We start from the raw sequence: 24,984 nt of genomic DNA, 5'->3' as shown, positions 1-24,984 counted from the left end.
TATAAGTCACCTATATGTCTAACCTTTACCTGGTAAAGGTTGGGTGCTAAGTTACTTAGTGTGTGGGCACCCTGGCACTAGCCAAGGTGCCCCCACATTGTTCAGGGCCAATTCCCCGGACTTTGTGAGTGCGGGGACACCATTACACGCGTGCACTACATATAGGTCACTACCTATATGTAGCTTCACAATGGTAACTCCGAATATGGCCATGTAATATGTCTATGATCATGGAATTGCCCCCTCTATACCATTCTGGCATAGTTGGCACAATCCCATGATCCCAGTGGCCTGTAGCACAGACCCTGGTACTGCCAAACTGCCTTTCCCGGGGTTTCACTGCAGCTGCTGCTGCTGCCAACCCCTCAGACAGGCATCTGCCCTCCTGGGGTCCAGCCAGGCCTGGCCCAGGATGGCAGAACAAAGAACTTCCTCTGAGAGAGGGTGTTACACCCTCTCCCTTTGGAAAATGGTGTGAAGGCAGGGGAGGAGTAGCCTCCCCCAGCCTCTGGAAATGCTTTCATGGGCACTTTTGGTGCCCATTTCTGCATAAGCCAGTCTACACCGGTTCAGGGACCCCTTAGCCCTGCTCTGGCGCGAAACTGGACAAAGGAAAGGGGAGTGACCACTCCCCTGACCTGTACCTCCCCTGGGAGGTGCCCAGACCTCCTCCAGTGTGCTCCAGACCTCTGCCATCTTGGAAACAGAGGTGCTGCTGGCACACTGGACTGCTCTGAGTGGCCAGTGCCACCAGGTGACGTCAGAGACTCCTCCTGATAGGCTCCTTCAGGTGTTGCTAGCCTATCCTCTCTCCTAGGTAGCCAAACCCTCTTTTCTGGCTATTTAGGGTCTCTGTCTCTTGGGATTCCGTAGATAACGAATGCAAGAGCTCATCCGAGTTCCTCTGCATCTCTCTCTTCACCTTCTGCCAAGGAATCGACTGCTGACCGCGTTGGAAGCCAGCAAAACTGCAACATAGTAGCAAAGACGACTACTGCAACTCTGTAACGCTGATCCTGCCGCCTTCTCGACTGTTTTCCTGGTGGTGCATGCTGTGGGGGTAGTCTGCCTCCTCTCTGCACTAGAAGCTCCGAAGAAATCTCCCGTGGGTCGACGGAATCTTCCCCCTGCAACCGCAGGCACCAAAAAGCTGCATTACCGGTCCCTTGGGTCTCCTCTCAGCACGACGAGCGAGGTCCCTCGAATCCAGCAACTCTGTCCAAGTGACTCCCACAGTCCAGTGACTCTTCAGTCCAAGTTTGGTGGAGGTAAGTCCTTGCCTCCCCACGCCAGACTGCATTGCTGGGAACCGCGACTTTTGCAGCTACTCCGGCCCCTGTGCACTTCCGGCGGAAATCCTTTGTGCACAGCCAAGCCTGGGTCCACGGCACTCTAACCTGCATTGCACGACCTCCTAAGTTATTCTCCGGCGACGTGGGACTCCTTTGTGCGACTTCGGGTGAGCACCGTTTCACGCATCCTCGTAGTGCCTGTTTCTGGCACTTCTCCGGGTGCTACCTGCTGCTGAGAGGGCTCCTTGTCTTGCTCGACGTCCCCTCTCTCTCCTGACGCAATTGGCGACATCCTGGTCCCTCCTGGGCCATAGCAGCATCCAAAAATGCTTACCGCACGATTTGCAGCTAGCAAGGCTTGTTGGCGGTCTTTCGGCGGGAAAACACTTCTGCACGACTCTCCACGGCGTGAGGGATCCGTCCTCCAAAGGGGAAGTCTCTAGCCCTTGTCGTTCCTGCAGAAACCTAAGCTTCTACTGTCCAGTAGCAGCTTCTTTGCACCCACAGCTGGCATTTCCTGGGCATCTGCCCATCTCCGACTTGCTTGTGACTTTTGGACTTGGTCCCCTTGTTCCACAGGTACCCTCGACTGGAAATCCATTGTTGTTGCATTGCTGGTTTGTGTCTTTCCTGCAGTATTCCCCTATCACGACTTCTTTGTCCTTTGGGGAACTTTAGTGCACTTTGCACTCACTTTTCAGGGTCTTGGGGTGGGCTATTTTTCTAACCCTCACTATTTTCTAATAGTCCCAGCGACCCTCTACAAGGTCACATAGGTTTGGGTTCCATTTGTGGTTCGCATTCCACTTCTGGAGTATATGGTTTGTGTTGCCCCTATCCCTATGTGTCCCCATTGCATCCTATTGTAACTATACATTGTTTGCACTGTTTTCTAAGACTATTATTGCATATGTTGGTATTGTGTATATATATCTTGTGTATATTTGCTATCCTCATAATGAGGGTACTCACTGAGATACTTTTGGCATATTGTCATAAAAATAAAGTACCTTTATTTTTAGTATATCTGTGTATTGTGTTTTCTTATGATATTGTGCATATGACACTAAGTGGTACGGTAGGAGCTTCACTCGTCTCCTAGTTCAGCCTAAGCAGCTCTGCTAAGCTACCATTATCTATCAGCCTATGCTGCTAGACACCCTATACACTAATAAGGGATAACTGGGCCTGGTGCAAGGTGCAAGTACCCCTGGGTACTCACTACAAGCCAGTCCAGCCTCCTACAACATATAAATATTTATATATGTAAAATGTACATCTATCATGCAACAGTCTAACGGCTGACTTTGAAACTGGTGAATAAAGTTTGAATCCAGCACAATTAACCTCCAGCGATCCTGGGAAAATCATGTAATCAACCCTTGCCTAAAATTCACAAGCAACAGCAAAGCCAATCGGTCGTACTTATGCAAGATCTATTGGCTTTGTCTATGCTATTTCTTAGCCATGGACAGCAGCGTGGCTGTTAAGCAACATGGTCGAAAGTTAAAAAAATGGTCTATCGGAGCGATTTATTTTATTTTGAACCATGCTGTATAACATGGCAAAAAAGATTGACAAAGCCAATAGGTCTCGCATAGGTGAGACCTATTGGCTTTATCAAAGCTTTGGGAAAAAAGCGATACGATGAGGCTAGCGCTGGACGTGACTTATTCAAGCAAGCGCTTTGACCTGTTGTAATCTATCTGTCGGCTTTTAACCACGTCCACCGCATGGCCATCATTATCACTCGTCCATGGGCTTGCCTTTCAAAAATCCTTTGTCATCATTGGTAAATGCTTTATGTTTGTCCCTCCTTGGGGCGGTTTTGTTACCTGCTTGGACACCGACCCTGTTACATGGATAATTGCATGTTTGCCGATACATTTGACTGCGAGAAAACTTCTTTTACCTTTTTTGTCTCTCCTTCACGCTCATGGCGGCTGTGGCGCTTTGAATCGGCTTGCTTATGTCAACTGTTTTACTTTCATTTGCAATTTATGTGGCAAGAAAAGTCCAGTTAGGAATTTATAATGCTAATAGCTGTAACTCGAGAAAACACGAGACCCACTGCATTGCAAATGCTTGTTTCGTAAGATAACACTGCCTGTTTAAGAAATGGTGATAAGAAGAACAAACCAATATTTTTAAGATAAACATATCCATGTCTATGGTTAATTTGTATTATAGGCTCTGAAAACGAAAGAATATCAAAAGTCAGAAAAAACAAAATAGGATTCACTGAATTATGGGGAAAATCAAGAAGGTTAATTCTTTAGGACCATCTATTGCTTAGATTCTTTGATACACTGACTTGGAAGGATCACAATTAAAAGACTGAACAACTGAGAACATGAAATGGGGCAGCATTAAAATTTGCCCAAGCACTAAAAGTCCTTCTGCACAAGCGGCAAGTGCACACTGAGAAATCAGAGGCTAAAGCATATTAGTGCTGCAGAAATCTGAGAGTTCAGTTTATCATATTACTAATCACCAAAGAGAACGAATTTGTTAAAAAGGAATTTCTGTCCCACTTCCTGTGAATAATTTTATTGTCTACTGTGAATTGAGTCTAAATTTGAGTCGCGCAAGAGCCTCATTTAACATTTAAATTAATAAAAGAGTTAAACAATTCATCTAGGAAGCAAAGGCTACTGGAGGACAGATATGTTTTCGTACACTGGCAGCTTCCACTGGCGACAAATATCATATTAAGAGAAGAGTATGCCAAAGTACAACACTGAAAATAGAATATCTGAAATGAATAATGTGCTCACTGTGGGAAGATACATGGTCTTATCCTCTACTAATTGCATAGAGACATTTGTAAGTACCGCCTAAGCAGTAGAAAGGCTTTCCAAAAATTGAAACAAATGTTAATTAATTTCCTCTTCTTTTTGTGACAAACGGTTTCAAGGCAGTATCACTTTCTTAAAATATTACATCAAGCACCAAATTATTGCAGCTCACCTATTTCAGACTACTACTGATATGAATGCCGTTTGTAAAATGCCAGTTTTGTAAATAAGGGCATTAATGTTGATTATGACATAAACAGTTGTGTTACTATGACATGGCTAAAATTATTATGATGTACAGATATTTGCACAGTTTATAATATGTTATTATTTATTTTTTGGTGCCATAGCGTGTAACCGAGTACATTTCATAGTGCTTGTTAATTTGTGATTGCTATGTTTTACGCTTTTTAACCAAAAGAAAGTTTGAATGAGTGTGATGAGGAAACAGGTGACTTCCTCGGTCACGATCTTGATCTGTTTTGTGTTGCACAATGCCCTAAGTACATTGCCATTACTGTGCAAAGATTTTTTTTCTTGCACATGTCTAGTTTTGGGTCCGTTGTGTTTCTGAAGAACAATGTGCAGATATGCTATGTTAACATTTGTTTTTCCTCTCTCTACAAAGCACTCAGATTCTGTGTCAAGGTGGAACTCATCCTTGTCAAATTCAAAAAGTTAGCTGACTGGCTTAGTGGCCAGGAGCTTGGTAGGTTCTGGCAAGTAATTCATAGAGCTGCCATTATATTCAGTTAAATTCAGTTAAAGGTATCACTGACTCTTTACTCAAACCCTTAAACAGCCACCCCCACTAGAGCTGTCAGGGAGAACTGCAAAAGCCATGCATCATTTGTGCCCACCACTTGCAGTTCCACCGATCTCGTACCAGACTTTCATAAGGAGGTAGCACTGTCCAGACTAAGCTCTACCTAACCAACATTTAGCTGAACATTTACGCTTTTTCATTTGATTTTAGATACCACAGCGGTTAGAGTGCTCCTCCCTGTTCTCTTCCTTAGCCATCAAACAGAATGTCATCTCGTCCTCACTTCAACCTGCTTCATGCATGCACATGATGCAACAGGATGGGGCATAAGGCACATTTATCCCACACTGGATTTTGTATAACTTTTATGTATATATCAATAATGTCGTCACACTCCAGAATGCTACTCCTTTAATAATAATAATAATGATGTATTTACTGGGTGTTACATGGAATTCAGCAAGCTATCGTGGGCTAGATGTAGACATTTCACATCACTTCATACATTCTGAGGTCATACTGACTTTTTAAACACTGTGGCCCTCATTATGAGTTTGGCGGGCGGCCTCTGCCAAACTCAAACCGCAGAGTTCACCGCAGGGCTGGCGGGTGGAAACTGTAGTCTTTACTTTCATTTTTGTGGAAAACAAGCAGCAGGCAAGGCTTGGGTTCCATATCAGGGAGCTCTTGATGAAAGGGAAGTCTGCAGTCAGATGGTGTATCTCGTGCGCAGGTACACGGTTCTTTAATTTGCATTGCATTCACAAAAATTAAAGGGAGTTATTTTATTTTTCATGGCACATTTCTAAAAGTGTTCTCTAATCAACATACAGATGATCCTCAGGGTGTGGGTTGTTAAAAAAACAAAATTCTGAAGAACATTAACACATGTACAGGCATGACTTCCTGTTATGTTATGACAAATATGTAGGCTTGAAGTATGGTACAGCAAAGTTGTTAAAAATGCATCACTGATCACAAGTACAAAAGCATAAAATAACTGTAAAGAGATGGCCCTTTCTCTTCCTTCCACAATGACTAAGAAAACATTGATGAAAGGCAGCTATGGTGCAACAGAAAGAATGTATAGTGCAAAGTAAGGGTATCAGATCAATGCAACCCTAAAAATGAAGCTTTCACCATCTTATTTAGATATTACTGGATACGATAATAAAAACATTTCCACGCCGCTATTGAAGAAAGTGTTACTATTACTGTCAACGCTAATGTGAATTTAATGTTGTGCACTACAAACCAAATGATATGATCCCACACGTAACAGATACATTGAGTGAACGTTTACCTGTTACTGGTGTGCATCTTACCTTAGTTGCTTTCATTTTCCATTCATATTGGCTTCTTTCGTTTTCCAGCTCATCCACTTTTATTTTAAGATTTTTTAGTTCTTTAAGCAGTCCCTAAAGTAATTAAAAGAAGAAAGCACAGTCAATTAAATAAAATAAATGAATACAGTTTTATAATCAAAAATCGCTAAAGCTCATGCAATGCAGAAATGCAATAAACATGATGAAAGAATAGGTAAAAAGTAAAAACAAATGTGTTCCCAAAAGGGCAGATATCAAGTGGATAAAGAAATCATAGGCAGCACTTTTGCACTGATCACCTAGGTACTGCCAACCAGCTCTGTTAATTGGGACTATCCTTTTCATTTATTACTGCGAATTCAACACCTTCCCATAGAGAAGAGAGCAAGAGCCTGCATGGGTGGTCTGGTCAAAAGTAACCATGGCTTTAGGAACTATTTATTAAAGCACCTCGTATGAGCTAAAGAGTGGAAAGTTGTGTCTGCGATTACATTTGGCTCAGATATTCGGCCAATAAAACTAATTTTAACAATCTATAAGGAAACCTGCAGAAGCCTGGAGCTGCAAGGGATAACCCTTACCTCCATTTGGAGCACTATAGGTGCCCTTAAGCCACTTGGGTAACACAGGACAGACATCGCCTACTACACTTGCCCCTGCACCTAGTGCACTAATGATTGACAGACACCTGCTTATGGCTATCCCAGTCCCTTAGTGTTGCAGATGTGGAGGGAAGACAATCTCCTTGAGAGGCGTGCATTGGCCGACAAAGAGTCTTTTTAGAATCGCACCTGCACAGGTAGATTTAAGGAGTCAGGAAGTACGTCAAACAGGTTCCTGGAACCGCAAGAGGGATTCTGTTGCTTATGAAGTGATAACAGTGCTTAATTTGTGCTTGATTCGGTGCAGAGGGCCGGCGCTTATTTTTCTGCCTCGCATTTACTGCGAGCAAAAGATACATATGGAAAAGACGGAGGAAGAGAAAGATGAAAAGACATCACAAAGGGAGAAAGCAGAAAGCGCAAGAGTGAGCTGAAGGGGCAGGGAGTGGCTTTAAGTGGACTGAAGAGGCCCGAGATGGCTTCAGGATTATGCTGCCTCAGTATTCCATTCCCACACATTTAACTGCAGCAGCCGTGTGTTTAAGAGAAGGGCGTTGGGCACTGGCACCTTTTTATTTACAAATTAAGCAATGATAATTATATAGTACTGACCACTCATGTGGAAATGATACCTCACCTCACCAATTTACCACGTTAAAGTCCATTTCCTCCCATTTACCACAAAGTAACAAACATAGCTCTTGAGCATAATGTCCTTTGCCGAACTATTCCAACACAGTACATAATTTTTTATTGCTTCTTCTCATATAGTGCATATCTGGGTATGACAGATTCTTTCTACCTCATTAATGCTGGGCTTAGTCCTTACTTCTCTTGCCCCGATGATGACCCTCAAACCATGACTAGGTCAAAATTCTGTGGACAACACTGGCGATCAAATTAACAATTTCGTAACCTTCATTAATCAGACAGATGATTAAACAATGCATTTTATGCGACTATTAGAAACCAATGCTAGACCTTAAGATATACATGCTTGCATTTTGTTTGTAAATACACACTGTGATCATCCTACACACTTTTCTATGTAATATGTATGTATAATTGAGATGTAATATCACTACAACCTGTCATTATGACCTTTTCTGTTTTTGTTCTTTACTGTTTTTTTAAATTAATGGTACATACGCTACACACTGCATTTTTATATTTTTATATTCATCCTAATTGAAACGCTGCTGTTCATGCTAGTTGCTTATTCAGCACTGGCGATCTGACCAAACTTGTTGGTTGGTTAAGCCACCTGTTTCCTTCATGGGTTATGATGAATAAAAGAGGGTGTACGAATGCTCACCAATCTTTCTTTACGCCAGAATGTGTTTTACAACCGGTTATCGGCATATACGGATAGTATGTGGGTTCCATGAACCAGATTCTCCTACACTTTGAGTGAAGGCAGTCATCAATACTGACACTGACAGATGCTTGTAATAAATTATTACAAGCTGCTATGAACTTAATGTTCTTATTACAAACAAGTTCACCCATCAGAATACACCTGTAATAATAAAATAGATGCCATGACATTATGAGTAAATTAAGAGTACCCATATAGTATAACCCCCTTTTATGTATTGTGTATGGTATCAGCACTGATACTCTCCAGTGTTTTACTCAAGTTATCCTTATCACGGATATATATAACTTTTGCAAACTGCTGTTGATTAAATTAGAAATACCGTATTCCTGGCAGCATTTTTATGCAACCAATCATAATCAACAGTATATATGTGATGTAATGTCAAATGTCACCATCAGTAAAAAGTTGCATTTTTTTCTTGAGTGGGTAAGTAACATTTATTTTTCTTTGTCTATTTTTGCAGTTTTAGCCATCACAAAATCTTGACGTCTTCGATGTTTATATCTAAGTCTAAAAGGAATCAGGCAACTATGAGAAGGCTGACTGGTGACTGAAAGAAACAATAAATTGCTCGAACAACTGATAAATGCCCTTATCCAGCTCTTAGATTAATGGACTTTTTACACAGAGTTATATGATTCCATGCATTTAATCACCAAGTAGATCTATCTATCTGGATGCATTTAGTGTGGCCTTAAATCGTGCAGACCAATCACATTTGGATTAGTCTTGTTTGAGTTGGGCAGGAGAGTATGCACGCCTATTTACATCTGTACTAGCAAAGCCTAAACGTGATAAAGGATTTAAGGTAAATCAGACATTTCTATGACAATTTAAGAAAATTAAAAAAGCTGTGCATAAATATATCATCAGGGAAATCAAGGGTTGCAAACTAGGGAAAACATACTGTTTTGCAAGCCCTCAAATGCAACAGTGGTGAAAAGGAGGAAACCTTCAAAAGAACAAGTTACTTACCTTCGATAATGCCTTATCTGGTAGAGACACAGACTAGCCTTAGATTCTTTATCTTAGAATTCTCCCCCAGGCGTCAGACCTGATCGGGACATTGTTCCTCAGTAGTACTTCTGCGCGTAGGGAGAGGGCATAGAGCAACTATGCCACAACATCATCCCCGGACATGACGTCAGCAGCATCCATATATTCCCTCCTCCGACGCGCTAAGGTCAGTTTCTTCAGTGACTTGAAGCCGCAGAACAACGTGGAGCCACAGAGAAACTTGCTGTGAAATAGTAAAACAGAGTAATAGTGTATATGCCAAACAGAAAAGAAAAGACATGGCATGAGATGTAAAATAACTAGAAAACACCCCAAATCACCCTAAGCGATACTGAAGAGTACAAAGTTCGCAAGTGGGGAGGATGGGTGGGTCGATAAGTAATCTGCGGCTATTTTGTGTCTCTACCAGATAGGCATTACCTAAGGTAAGTCACTTGTTCAGCTGATGGAGACAACTAGCCGCAGATTCCTTATCTTACAATTAGATACCCAAATAATATCCCTCCCCCCCCAGAGGAAGGGTGCAAACAGATCACACCAGTCTCATAAAGAACAAACCACTAATACAGAGGAATAATCAGGCTCGAGCTAGAGAGGGTGAGAGAATAACATAAATTGCTCATATGAAAAAATGACCAGCATATCCACAGGGGAAATGCTAAGTCAGGACTGGTAAGGTAAAGTGTCCACAGGAAATTAGGCAGCCACCACATCCATAGGGGAGTGAAAACTGCGAAAAAACCTGTCAGAGAAAAAACAGAAAACACATGATCGAAAACGTGTAAAAGAGTCAAACTAGGACAAGAGTAAGTGTGGCATACAAACAATCTCACAGTCAGAATGAGACAGTACCCCCAGCAGAAGCGATGTGTGACAAACACACACACGCCAAGACAGAATACAAGGTCAGGAAAAGAACAAATTAAAAACTGAAAGAGTAAAGGCAAACCTGCAGTGGTTGCCTCAGAAGGAGCAGGGAAAACAGCTCCAGGCACAAAATAAAAAAGGGGAAAAGACCAGCAAGGCCCCGAGCAAAAGTGTAAAGTGTACGGACATACAAAAGGCAGGGTATGAGAGAAAGTCAAAGAGAGAACACTGAAGTGGAACTGGAACAACAAGGTAAAAGAAATTGAAGGTCCTGTGTGAACCCAGAGCAAAAAGTGAATTTGGGAAAAGAAATGAAGAGAAACAAAATAGACCAGACAATGAAAACAGGCTTGAAAACAAGAAAGCAGCCTGACATGGGAACCGAAGGCAGAATGAGCATCTGCACACAAAGGAGTCCACAGAATTGTGCAGAAAAAAAGCACAGAACATATCGAAAGGAGCATGACTGAAAGGCAAACCAATCATGGCACCCCGCAGGAAGACAAGGGCATGAAAGGAACATGAAATCAGAGACATGTTCACAGACAAGAGTCTGAAAAGACCCACTCCATGAAAGAACAAGGGTCTATGACTGTGTCCAGGAGGACATGGAAGCATGGAAAGACAACCGTTGGCCGTGGCCAAGGAAGAAAGATAGGAATCATGCAAGGTGTCAAAACCACCAGACATATAGGGAAAACACTGAACTTTTCCTGAGCCAGAAGGATGGAACGTACAGTAAGGAACTGACAGAATCTGTGCTCAGAAACAATGAACAGGTAGACAAGAGACACCTGTGAAGGAAACAATCCCTGCAGGCATGCACAGAAGGGGACCAAACAATCTGTTGTGAGCAGATCAACCAAGAATAATGGAAAGAAGACCGACAACTGGAAGCAAACGGTGGCATGGGTCCCAAGCCATCACAATGTTAAGGAAGGTGTGGAAAAAGCCTGCAGAAGCCAGGGCAGGAGGAGCACTATACACCTCCAGTAGAAGTGGGGGGAGACAGTTGAATGTGGCGGCAGGATGAAAAATCAAATAACAAGGGATGCCCCAGCATCGGCCAGAAAGAGGAACGGCACTGCCTCAGAAGAGGGAGTACAACAAAAGAATCCACAACATCCTATGGGTAAGAAAGAACCCGTGAACAACAGCACGGGGAGAGCACAAACACAGGAAGGACCCGGAAGGAGCAGGCAAAAGGTAAAATGAAAGGAGAGGGAAGTACCAGCCAATGGAGAGTATAATAATAGTGCTGTCTGTGTATGTATTTTTTATTTTATTTTAACGTAAACATTGTTGCATTGGCTAGCCGGAGAACCACAGTATGGCGGAGTGGTGCCAAGAAAGGTAAGAGACGCTAACACTGAGCCAGTGCGTAATGGTCCTGGAAGAAATGTAAATAACTAAGGTTACGGTAAAAGCAACCAAGAACACCTTGAAAGACAGGGAGTCGGATCTGCAACAAGCTCCAATATGAGCCTGTAGCAGAGAAAAACAAGGACAATGTAGAATCAATTGAAAAAGTGGGAAAAGAAGCCTTCCTAGAAGACATAATAAGAGGAAGGGACACCAGAGGTGGAGACACTACAAAAAGTAGGCAAGAAATGCCTCCCGTAAGAGTACAACAATATATTTCCACACGGGAAGAAAAACAAGGTAAATGCGTAACGTAGCTTACTACCAAAAGCTCAAACAAGCGAAAATCCAACCCAATCTCCATATCAACAGAGGCAATGGGTAAGATGCCTAAGGTAAACTAAAAGAGAAGCAATGTTGTCAGAACGCACAACAAAAATAGAACCACTAACCGTGGAATGAAAAGGCTAAATGGATGCGAAGGGATCCTCCAGCAGATATGGCCAAATTATAAGAGGGCACCCGGCCCACCTCAGAAGTAGAGCTACAACGGAACATGGCGAGAATCTGACGAATGGAAACGAAACTGAGAGTTGGAACTCACACAGAAAGTATACTGAAAGGTATCATTCAGGGCCCTGGAACCAAATCCCCGTACAGAGGGGCCTACGGCAGCAGAAGCACCAGACTATGTAACTGAACTGCAGCACTGCTGAAATGAGCAGCAGCATGAAAAGCACGCAGAGCACCACCAAAGGAGGTGCAACAATATCCAACGTGGATAGAAAATAGACTAGAAAGAACAGGAGACTCTGAATGGACTCAGAAGTCACAGAGCGGCACGAAATGCAATAACATGTAACAGAAACAGGTGAGTACGTAACAGGACCCAAGTCTGAAAGGAACCTGGCAGTACAAATATAGTTGTAAAGGAGCAGCGTAAGCGCATTTGAAGAGAACGGACATTAGTCTCCAACATGGGAATCACGAAAACGGCACAAGGCTGAATCTGCTTGCACCCCAAAAAGACTTGCCATCAAATTGCATATCAAGAAGAGCATCCCGCACCGGAGATGAAAAATTCAAAGTGGATAACCAAGCCCTGTGACGGACGGCAACAGAGGCATGGCATGACACGACCAATGGAATCAGTGCAATCCATAACTGAGCGGACTTTAAGTCCAGCAGCCTGTTGACCATCTCTGATCAAAGGCGTCAGGGCAGTGCGAACATCCTCAGAGAGCGAGGGCAATAAACGTTTCACGGAGTCCCAGAGAGTATGGGAAAACTGGGCTAACACAAAGTGTTGGGGGAACAAAGAGTGGCACTTGAGGAGGCGTAAATACGTCTGCCGGCAGCATCTAGCTGACTAGAATCCCTGTGCAGCGGAGTCAGAGGAATCTGCTCCACAGCTGGGATGCCCAAAGCAGTTTGGACAACAAACCCCCAAGGGGAAGGGTGTGGCGAAGGCACAAGAGATCTTCCTGTGCCAGCCGATGTCTTTGTGAGATAGAACGGTCCACCAAAGAACCAGAGACAGGCTGAGTCCAGACACCAAGAAGAATGTCATAAAAGACCCTCACAAAAAGGCAGAATGGATTCACTGTTGGAATGATCTGGAGTAAAAGTTAATAGCGGATCAGTGGATAAATCTACCAAAGAAAGTGCAAGTTCAAAACTTCAGACACCCGTCTTAAGACATCTGTGAAAGCAGAGCTGGCTCCCGTCGCCAATCCAGGGAACATGAGTAGGCTAGACGCCGGCGAGGAGTCTAGGCCACTAGCCACGGATAAATCAAGCACCTAATTAGAGGATGGCCCCGTAAAGGTTGCAGGAGGCTAAGTAGGAGGCACAGACAGTGCATCCAGCACAGGAACCACATCCAAATCACTCAGCGCCTCTCCCGGCATCGGGGTTGACGTCAGCCAACATCAGGATGGGGAGTGTCCTTGGAAGCAGGCTGTGTGAATAAGCTGTTCTCTGCAACATTTCTTAAATCTGCCCCCTTTTGCCTCTGTCTGGTCGGTCCTCCTGGAGTAAGGCCAAGTCTAAAGTAATTATTTATCTTGTAATGTTTCAGGGCTCCCACAACCCCCTAATGTCCCTTGTAAGAAATGTATACTTAGCTGGATGTCCCATATATAGTGAGTGACTTGTTCACCACTCTCCTGACTCGGTTCACAAGGGGGTATCGGTCCACTCTGCTGTCTGTGCGCCTGAAGGGCCATGTTAGGGCATACCTTCCGTCCTGCCACTTCGAGCACTACCGTGGAATAACAGCAGCAACTCTTCAGCACTCTGCCACTTCTCGGGTAGGTCCACCAAGAGTCCTGGGAGAACCAGGATATTATGTCTCAGGTTTGCTTAAGCTCAGTTTCAGCAGCATCATCCCACCACTATGTTTCCTATCCACATCTGTCTCTCCAGACAGACAGATGACAGGCAACAGAAACATATTCAGAGTTGAACAGCTAGCTCAAAGGAACTGGGATACAAGCAGGTAAGCAGTTCACTAGATATGCATAGTAGCATGGAGAGTGCAATGCCCAAGGAGATAACAAACCTGTTCACACACTGTGCCTTCTGGATTCATGTAAATCAATGCATCAGTCAAGAGGCACGTGATAGTGCCAGAAAGTACGTAAGAAAATATTTGCCAGTCAAATGGCGCAGAAATACAGGTATGATAATAGCAAATTGGGGTAGCTGGTGAGGAGCTCAGAAAGAGATCTTCTCATGCTCAGAGCTGCTTACCAACCTCGCCCAAAAAAACAAAACCTTATGTTGAAGGATTTAAAAAAAAGACAAGCCACCATATTTCGTCTAGTCATATCTATTTTTTGAGGATTATATTACCTCTGTCAAAAAATGAAATAGAGTAAAATCTTGATTTTCCTCGAGTCTATTCTTCTATATTTACTGTTTAGTGTAATAGACAACTGCAATGTAGCCATGTGATCTAATCACTTTTAAAATGTATATTAGTGAAGCACAAACTTATCTTGCACGTTTGAGTGCACTGAAACTCCATGTCAAATAGCCTATGTTATAGTTTTTAAAGAGAGAAGTAGATTATTAGACATTACACCACACCAAACACTAATGGTTAGTGAACGAAAAGCAAACACTACAAAACTCATGCTCTGGAGTACTTCTCATACAGTGTCTCCGTCACATCTAATGCATCTCTGGTGAGGAGCCTTTACTAATGAACTTGTGCTGGCCGTGGTTTCTTTATCCGCGTTATCAGTGTTTCTAGCTTGACACTTTCTCTCCTTGATTTTAGTATTGATCTCCAGCTGCATCTTGCACATCTGCTCCTGCAGCTCATTGATCAGATTTACTACCGACTGCAAAAGGGGAAGTATAAGAGGTTAAAAGAAAACAGCGCAAACCAGGGAAAGTAGTTGTAAGAAAACAGATTATCAGTATATATGAATATAGATATGTATATATATATATATATATATATATATATATATATATATGAATATAAAGATCTTCGACACCAAATGTATGCAACCAGAACAGAAATAATATATATATATATATATATATATATATATATATATATATATATATATATATATATATATGGAAAATGTCACTTACCCAGTGTACAGCTGTTCGTGGCATGTTGTGCTGCAGATTCACATGCTATGCACATCGATTCCGACATCTAGTGTTGGGCTCGGAGTGTTACAAGTTGTTTTTCTTTGAAGAAGTCTTTTAGAGTCACAGGATCGAGTGACTCCTCCTCTTCGGTTCCATTGCGCATGGTCATCGACTCCATTGTTAGATTGTTTTCCCGCAGAGGGTAAAGGAAGGAGTGATAGAGTATAGAAGTGGAAAAAGAGATGTCCATGCAAATGTAAATGTATATACATATGTACAAATGTGTTAACTTAAAGGACTACAGGCTTCCGGGTAGGAGAAAGGGTGCAGGTGAATCTGCAGCACAACATGCCGCAAACAGATATACACTGGGTAAGTGACATTTTCCGTTCAATGGCATGTGTAGCTGCAGATACACATGCTATGCATAGACTACAAAGCAGTTTGTCCTCCCAAAATAGCGGTGGCTAACCTGTAGGAGTTGAATTTGTTTGAAATAATGTTCTTAGAACACCTTGTCCTACTGTGGCTTGTTATTGTGATAATACACCCACACAGTAGTGTTTAGTAAATGTATGAGGTGTTGACCATGTATCTGCTTTACATATTTCAGCCATTAGTATATTTCCTAAAAAAGCCATTGTTGCACCTTTCCATCTTAGAAATTGAATTTGGCAAGAGTGCATGGGTTCAAAAGGTGGTCCCAAAAGTCTTGGAAGCACTATATTTAGATTCCAAGATGGAACTGGTGGTGTTCTTGGTGGAATGATGCGTTTTAAGCCTACCATGAAAGCTTTAATGACAGGAACTCTAAATAAAGAGCTACGTTGAATAGTTTGTAAATATGCAGATATTGTAGTAAGGTGTATTTTTATTGAGGAAAATGCTAAATTTGATTTTTGCAAATGAAGTAAATAGCATACAATGTATTGTATTGATGATGTAAGAGAATCTGTATTTTTAGAAATAATATAAAAACACATTTGTTCGCGTAGCACTGTCTAGTAGTGGGCTTTCGTGCTTGTTTAATAACTTCCATACATTCTGATGGGAGTTTTAAATATACAAATTCTATTACTTCATGAGCAAAATCGCTAGATTACGAGCATTGGGGTCTGGATGTCGGATTTGACCTTTGTTTTGTGTTAGCAGATCTGGTCTGCACTGGAGTTTGGAGTGCGGTACTACAGATAAATCTAGTAGTGTTGTGTACCATGGTTGACGTACCCATGTTGGTGCTATGAGTATCATGTTGAGTGAAGTTTGACGCAACTTGTTGACCAGAAATGGAAGGAGTGGGAGAGGGGGGAAAGTGTAAGCAAATATCTCTGACCAATTGATCCATAGAGCATTGCCTTTGGATAGGGGATGTGGGTGTCTGGATGCAAAGTTTTGGCATTTTGTGTTTTCGCCTGTTGCGAATAGATCTATGTTTGGTGTTCCCTTCTTTTGAAAGTACTTTTGAAGTACCTGAGGATTAATCTCCCATTCGTATGTTTGTTGGTGATTTCTGCTGATGATATCTGCCAACTGATTGTCTATTCCTGGAATGTACTGAGCTAATAGATGAATTTGATTGTGAATTGCCCATTTCCAAATTATTTTGGCTAGAAGGGACAGTTGGGACGAATGTGTCCTTATTTGTTTGTTGAGATAATACTTGGATGTCATGTTGTCTGTCTTTATAAGAACATTCTTCTGTTTGAGAAGAGGTTGAAATGCTTTGAGGGCAAGGAACACAGCTAATAACTCTAAATGGTTTATGTGTAGCTGTTTCTGTTTGACATCCCATTGCCCTTGAATATTGTGATTGTCTAGGTGAGCTCCCTAGCCAATCATTGATGCATCGGTCGTGATTATGGTCTGAGGCACAGGGTCTTGAAACGACCGCCCCTTTATTAAATTGCTGTGATTCCACCATTGAAGAGACAAATGTGTTTGGCGGTCTATCAACACTAGATCTTGAAGTTCACTGTGTGACTGTCACCATTGTTGTGCAAGGCACTGTTGTAAGGGCCTCATGTTTAGTCTTGCATGTGGGACTATTGCTATGCAAGATGCCATAATTCCTAAGATTTTCATGACAAATCTTACTGTATACTGCTGACTTGGTTGCATAAGTGGAATTTGATTTTGAAAAGCTTGTATCCTTTGTGTATTTGGATACGCTAGAGCTAGTTGAGTATTTAGGATAGCTCCTAGATACAGTTGTATTTGTGCTGGTTGAAGGTGTGACTTTTGGAAGTTTATCGAAAATCCTAGTGTGTGCAGAGTTTCTATCACATTACGTGTATGATTTTGGCATTGTGTACGATTGCTTGATTTTATTAGCCAATCGTCTAGATTTGGAAAGACATGGATGTGTTGTCTTCTTAGGTAAACTGCTACTACTGCTAAGCACTTTGTGAACACCCTTGGAGCTGTTGTTATGCCGAAAAGTAACACTTTGAACTGGTAGTGTTTTCCTTGTATGACACACCTTAGGTATTTTCTGTGAGCTGGGTGGATGGGTATGTGGAACTACGCATCTTTGAGGTCTAGGGCTGTCATAAAATCGTGTTTTTGTAGCAGTGGGATAACATCTTGCAGAGTTATCATGTGAAAATGTTCTGATAGGATATAAAAATTGAGGGGCCAGAGGTCTAATATTGGCCTGAGGGTGCCATCTTTTTTGGGAATTAGAAAGTATAGTGAATAAACTCCTGTTTCTAGTTGAGACTGTGGAGCTAACTCTATTGCTTGTTTGAGTAGTAGAGATTGAACCTCTTGTTGTAACAGAACTGTATGTTTTGCGATTAACTTGTGATACCTTGGTGGAATATTTGGAGGAGTGTTTATTAATTCTAGACAATAACCATTGCAGATAATTGATAACACCCAGTTGTCTGTGGTGATATTTTGCCAACGTGTGTGGATCTGCTGTAGTCTTCCCCCCACAGATTTGTTGAGTGGAAGGGAGTGAGGGAAGTCATTGTTTTGGCTGTGTTGCAGGCTGTTTGTAGGTTTGGAATTTACCTCTATTTCTAGAGTATTGTCCTCTATATGTGCCTCTAAACCCACCTCGCTGGTACTGGGTTTGGTACGTTGGTTTTGCTTGTGAAGTTGATGCCTCTGAGGGTTGTGGTCTGAAACCTCCTTGAAACTGAGGCTTACGAAATTACCCTCTATATGGTGTAGAATAGAGTGCACCCATAGCCTTGGCTGTGTCTGAGTCTTTTCGTAGTTTTTCTATTGTTGTGTCTACCTCTGGCCCAAAAAGACGTTTCTTATCAAAGGGCATGTTTAATACAGCCTGTTGTATTTCTGGTTTAAAACCAGAGGAGCGCAGCCATGCATGTCTACGAATAGTAACTGCCGTGTTCACACTCCTTGCAGCGGTATCAGCTGCATCAAGGGCAGACCTTATTTGGTTGTTACTAATAGCTTGCCCTTCCTCTACTACCTGATGCGCCCTCTTCTGGTGCTCTTTTGGGAGATGCTGTATGATAACCTGCATCTCATCCCCAAGGGCTCTAGTGTAACAAGCTAGTAGTGCCTGGTAATTAGCTATCCTCCATTGGTTTGCTGCTTGGAACGCAACTCTCTTTCCTGCAGCATCAAATTTTCTGCTCGCCTTATCAGGAGGGGGTGCATCTCCTGAGGACTGGCTATTTGCCTGTTTTCTTGCAGCACTTACTACTACTGAATCCGGTGGCACCTGATGGGTGATGTAATCAGGGTCAGAAGGTGCAGGTTTAATCTTTTTCTCTATTCTAGGCATTATTATTCTTGCTTTCACAGGCTCATAAAAAATTTGGTCTGCGTGCTTTACCATGTCTGGTAGCATTGGAAGGTATTGGTATCTAGAATGGGTTGAGGATAATATATTAAACAAAAAATCTTCCTCTAGTGGTTCTGTGTGCACTGTAACCCCATGATAGGCTCCAGCCCAGGCTATAACCTGATTATATACTGTAGTATCTTCAGGTGGAGATGGTTTAGAGGGGTAGGTGTCTGGGTCGTTGCTTGGGATGGAATCAGGGTCGTAAAGGTCCCATGGATCAACAGTGTCTTGTTGTGAGTCAAAAGAATGCATTGGAGAATGCAATGGTGTAGGACTTGTTTAAGGAGAGGTAGGCAGGTGTGGAGAATGAGTAGGAGAAGACTGAGGAGGTGCTGGCTTCTCTTTTTGTTTTGGCACTTTAGCTGGGGGCTGTGCAGTGTCCAATTCCTCCTGAAATGCCAGTTTTCTCTTTCTTTTTAAAGGATGTGCTGTGATGATTCTCCCTGTTTCTTTATGGATGTGTATCCTAGACTGTCTCTCATCCATAATTTGAAGGATTAGTTCAATTCCTGTCTCTTCCTCAGAGGTTTTATGTCTTTCTCGCAGTCTTTTGGAAAGTCCTTGTTCCTCTGTATAACCTGCCTTTTTCGGTTCTGAAGTTTGATGTTTTTTCAGGATCGAAAATGATGAGGAAGGTCTCGGCTCTGAAACAGTTTTTCTAATTTTCAACTCCGAAAATTGTTGTTGTCTACTGAAGTCTGAAATAGAGCTTTTAATAGTCTTTGTTGACTCCGAAGTCGTCCGAGGCGTGGCCTTTTTTGGTGCCGAACCCAGGGTCGGTCAGCAACAGTGTTTTTTCGGGCCGAGCCATGGCCTTTCGGCAGTGGCGTACCCAAGGCCTTCTGTTGTTTCTTATGTGGGGGTGCAGGGGCAGACGTACTCACATGCTGGCCGGCTGTGATGGGTCTGTCTTCCTCAGATTCCTTCTCCGACTCTGTGTCTCGGATAGAGACTGCTATTTGCATTTGTTCCTCTTCTGTAACGTCGAAATGTTCTCCGCTCTTCGACGCCATTTCCAGCCTTCTTGCTCTTCGGTCCCTAGGAGTCTTTTTCGATCGGAACTATCGACAAGCCTCGCAGTTTTCCTCCCGATGGTCTGGAAAAAGGCAGAGGTTGCAAACCAGATGTTGGTCTGTGTATAGGTACTTAGCGTGGCACCGAGGGCAGAATCGGAATGGAGTCCGATCCATGAGGCTCTCCATGCGGTCGGCTCGAACAGGCCCAAGTTGGGCGTGCGCGCCCCGAAGGACGAACAAAGTTGTTTTTCTACAGTACTGCTGTTTTGATGGAAGATGAATAATGCGATTGATACAATACCGACGAAAAGGAAGGTTTTTAAAAGTTTTCCAAATAGAAATCTCGGAGAGAGATTAAACACGTCCAAACCCGACAGCGGAAAGAAAACAATCTAACAATGGAGTCGATGACCATGCGCAATGGAACCAAAGAGGAGGAGTCACTCAATCCTGTGACTCTAAAAGACTTCTTCGAAGAAAAACAACTTGTAACACTCAGAGCCCAACACTAGATGTCGGAATCGATATGCATAGCATGTGTATCTGCAGCTACACATGCCATCGGAAAAAAAAATATACAATATATGTAGATCTTTGACGTCAAATGTATGCAACCACAACAGAAGGTGCAATGTACTAGAGCAAATAATGTAATTATTTAATGAGCACATCCAAACGGATCAGTCCATCAGTCACTGCAAAAGAAAACGGACTGCATGTATGTAAATATATTATTATATTTTATCAAGCCAAAGTTCTTGATGCATAAGAAACAAAATGATACCACTAAGTACTTAAAAACATATTAGATAACACAGCCTGAAAATACTGTGTTTGGATTTTGAAGTGCAAATAATGCAACCAGATATTGGAATTGTGGAAACAGCCAACTGACTTTTAAAAAACAAATAATGTTTCAGTATGTTTTAAAAATCAACATTACTTATATTTGCCACATGCACCAACATACACATTGATCCATATTGATCTAACATTAGAATTAGTTTTTGAAATGTGTTTTAGGTTTTGCCTGCTGCTTGTGAAATCTATTGTATTTAATATATCTTAAAAGGAGCTTACATCCGCCCTTACATTTCATTTGTAGTTGTGGTTTCCAGTTAATTTTCCTCCGTTTTTATTGGCTGTTGCATACTATTTCCTGTTCTTTCTTTGTGTGTTTCTCTTATCAGTTTCCCTTGACCCTGCTTTGGTGGGTGGAACTTCTTTTATGAGGTTTGCCTGCACAGCTTTTACTGTTTATCTTTTCCTCATCTTATTTGTTTGTCCGACCTCTTTTATTTAATGTCCTTGAGTGAGCACTTGCTTGTAAGCTGCATGTTTTTTTTGTTTCACTGACGCCTTTTAACTAATCTTTGCATCCAACATATTTTATTTAATGTGCACGCATTTTAAGTGAGCTGCTTGTTTTACATGGCAGTGCACGGGGTTCGTAGCCTTTGTAAACAGGCTGCTGTCTGAATCTGCATTTGCAAACAAGTCTCCCAGTGGCTTCATGCATTTCAAGCGTGCTTGTTTCACATGGCAGTGCAGGGGCTCGTAGCCTTTGTAAACTGGTTGCTGTGTGAGCCTGCATTTTATTCCACCTTTCCTCCCGCTCTGCGTTTTTTTGCAGGCACCCCTCTTGTCCCTTTGCTTGTTGTCCATCCCTTCCACTCGACTGTCCCTCCAATGACTGTTGCCCCTTCCGTGCCTCTGTCGCACTTCCCGCACAGCTTTTTTTATTTTTACACCAGTTGGAGCCCAAGGAGATCAGTAAAGATCTGCACACACACTGTAAGAACTTAATTTATTTATTTCCCTTGTTTTGTCCCTGAAGATTTTTATGTAAGTGTTAAAAATATTCAAATAGTATGCTCTTCAAGCTGCATCAAACTTTGTCACATTGACAGGCTTGCTTTTACAATCATTGTGAGAGACAGAGGAGGTAGAAAGCAGGCTCAGAGATCTTCATTTGCCTCAGTGAGCACATTGAAGAGAAAGACCGTCATTCCCTCCAATCCCCAGTGACAAACCTTATTTCTGCTTCTACCTGCGACCAGAAATGGGAGGGGATGGCACGCTAGAACCCTGTGCTGAGAAGAAACATTTTGTGATTAAAAAAAATAATTATAACTTTTTCTGCACTCCTAGCCTTTGGGCCTCTGCCAATATTGGAGTAGCCTGGATGTTTACCAAATCATACTTTTTCGGTGACTTCTTTCTTCTGGTGACGGCTGGGAGATTCCATTCTGGATAAAAACATAATTACAGGGCACTTCTGATATGCATTCTTGCTTGTGGTTTAGCAAGGTTGTTATTGGGCCTAGAGCACGCATAGAAACGGAGCCCCATCCACTGTTTCTACACCAGGAAGTTAACAACGGCATATCTGGACTGCAGTGGGCCCTCCTTTCTCTTGGCCTCTGGTGCCACTGCGTCTCATACATTAATGGTAACATCTAGCCCATGCTTTTGCACATGCTTTCTCAGCCCTGAGAACCTTTGTCTGAATCACAAGAAGTACAAGCCTTTGAGGAACTCTGGAGATCAACTGAGAGACAGCAAGGCAGGGTCTCTTATTTGTCAGGAACTTATTGACATCTGATAGGCTCCATCTATTCCCATGACACTGACCTTTAAGCGACACCTCTGGAATGTAAAAGCGCTTTGCCTGGCCTTTGAGTGATTCTCCCCCCAACTCTGTTTCACACTGCCTTTACAAAATCTTTCTAGGTTTTCCCTGACCTGTGAATATCACGCCTCAGGCATCATAGAGACCCACACCTTTTGGGAAACAGCCCAGGATCAGCCAGGAAAGTGACTTATTCCATTTCAGAATGGCCTCTCACCTGTCAAGAAACTGGCCAGACTTCACTTGACTTCTTGGCTGCCCCCCTACTCTCCTGGCTTTTGTGAGTCATCAGCCCTGGGATAATTTGCCTGATTTGTATATCTGCTGACACATTAATAACTCTCGATTTATCTATCCAGAGGTCCAAATCACCCCACAGGCTCTACCTTAAAGACAGGTGACCACTCTACCCCTTTCTTGTTTTTTTTTTTTGAGGTACCACTCACATCACATAGGACAATCAGCTACCAGATGATAGAATCTGTAACTTTCTTATTATAGTTTTCTCTCTGTATTTTGGAACTCATTTTACGCACAGCCTGGTTTTCTATGCTGTTGACGTTTATTCATATTTAACTTTGAATATCTTGTTTGGGACCATTAATAGAAGATGCTGTCCACAGCAAGAATGCCTCATTTAATACTCAAGTCTTACTTCTTCTGAAAAGAAGTGCTTTACTGAGTCCTGTGATGCACAGAAGATCCGGGATAAAAAGTGTTTTACTGTATGTGCTCCTGACAAAATCCCTTTAGTACTCGCCTGATAAATCACATGCTCACTCACTTTTGCAACATTTTGTTATATTACAGGGATCATACCATTGGTTGGCTTCATAGTCATTCATTTTCTTGCTTCTCTTTGGTCAGTGCGTGCAAGCTTCACTTCATGTATTTTTGCTACACCTGGAGCTTGGCCCTAGAACAGCTTCTTTGTTTGACTGTGTATGCTTCCACTGCTCATGATTTGGGAGATGCTTTTTATTCTTTTTGTTGCCTGCCATTGTCCTTGCTTGGCCCGTTCTTCTGGGTTGCCCCTTTGCTGTTGCTTGCCGCTCCCCCTTCCAGGTTCACTCTGTTGCCCAGACCCTCCCATCCCCCCCCCTTGCATCATGTTGCTTCTCCAGTCCCTGCGTTGTGTTGTTTCTACCATCCCTCTCACCCCTACCCACTCATCTGTTGCTTGCCTCCCTCCCACCCTTCTCTCGCTGTCTGTGGTGTTCTAGTTCCCTTCCACCCTCCTCCATAATGGTGCTTTCTCCCTCCTGCCATCTCCTCCACTGTCCATGTTGTGCCAACCCCACCCTCCATAACAAAAAAAGCAATAAGATATCGCCCGCGCTGGCCGTGTCATGGAACTTTCTTTCTAGTTTTTCTTCTGTATGCTAGGTGTTGCTCATACAATCACGTAAAAATGGCGACTGGTCACGTTCTGCCTACAACACAGTCACATTTTTAACATAATAGTTACATTGCACCTATATTAGTGGAATATCTAATTCGACGTCAGTACCCACGGAGAATAGACTCTAAGAACCACCTCAGCTATAAAGCAATCTCAGCATCATTGTATTCACTGCATTTATAGACTTAAAACCTGTCATTTATATTGCAGCTTGACTCGAGGAGTGCAAGCACTCTGTGCTTGTATATATTGTGGTGGTGTAGTTAAATAGAATTCAGTCCCATTGCTGTATACATATTCCTCCATGCTCCAGTGGCGATCCATATGATGAAGGTTGGAAGTGGTGTTAGTTGTAAACAAAGAGGTGTGTCTTGAATAGTCAATGCAGGTTTGCTCATATGCTGGTTTTTAAACACACCAAAATCGTTCTGCATATTGATGTTCGTAAATGTTTTAAATAGCAGAGCACTGATGTCCAGATATCCTCTAGGCCCTATTTTGTGTGAGACATTTGACACACTGGAAGATACTAGAATGTACATGTATGCCACTCCATTCGGAAAGGTAGGAGGATGTGTTTAGGACTGTGATTGGTGGAATGACAATCTGTGGAGTCCTGCAGTGATATGACCTTCTCTGGTAGTGTGTTAAATGCTAAATAGGTTGTCCTTGATAAACTTAGGCAGCAGAGAGTTCAGCTTGCCGAGTAGAGTTTGTTTTGTTGTGTAAATACGAACGGTCTTTTCCTTTGAAGTTTTCAAAGGTCAGTATCAACATTGGCAGAGAGATGTTGATGGTTCTCCATGGTTAATTAAATAAAACACACGCTACGGTACATGAGCATTTTATATTACCACCAGTTACTTCATACAAGCACACAGGTAACTAATCATCTCTGCCTTAAAAACCTGCTTTTCACAATTTTATTTTAGGGTTAGTTTTGTAATGCGCCATAACCCGAAGCTACAAGAGTATTTTATGTTACCACCAGTTACTGCACAATATATTGCCCTTCTCAATAAACAAGTCCTAACACTTTCACAGTGTTTCTTTAACTTGTATTGCACAACTGCTCACCAAGCTAAA

At 42.5% G+C, this 24,984-nt stretch overlaps 1 protein-coding gene across 10 annotated transcripts in view; it reads right to left on the bottom strand.

The window, feature by feature from the left end:
* The window catches only part of PPFIBP2 (PPFIA binding protein 2), a 1,142,047-nt gene that overhangs the window by 236,983 nt on the left and 880,080 nt on the right, over positions 1-24,984 (bottom strand). For 6 of the 10 annotated variants that reach the window (XM_069223551.1, XM_069223546.1, XM_069223548.1 and 3 more), the window contains exon 7: positions 6,182-6,274. In XM_069223551.1, coding sequence (XP_069079652.1) covers positions 6,182-6,274 — 93 coding nt within the window. Of the gene's footprint in view, positions 1-6,181; positions 6,275-14,571; positions 14,761-24,984 lie in introns of all 10 variants that reach the window. The other 4 variants (XM_069223543.1, XM_069223544.1, XM_069223553.1 and 1 more) reach the window with 1 other exon arrangement.

The sequence above is a fragment of the Pleurodeles waltl genome, chromosome 3_1, assembly GCF_031143425.1.
Source record: "Pleurodeles waltl isolate 20211129_DDA chromosome 3_1, aPleWal1.hap1.20221129, whole genome shotgun sequence".
In the NCBI taxonomy this organism is placed as follows: Eukaryota; Metazoa; Chordata; class Amphibia; order Caudata; family Salamandridae; genus Pleurodeles; species Pleurodeles waltl.
This window is presented reverse-complemented; position numbering and strand designations above follow the sequence as displayed.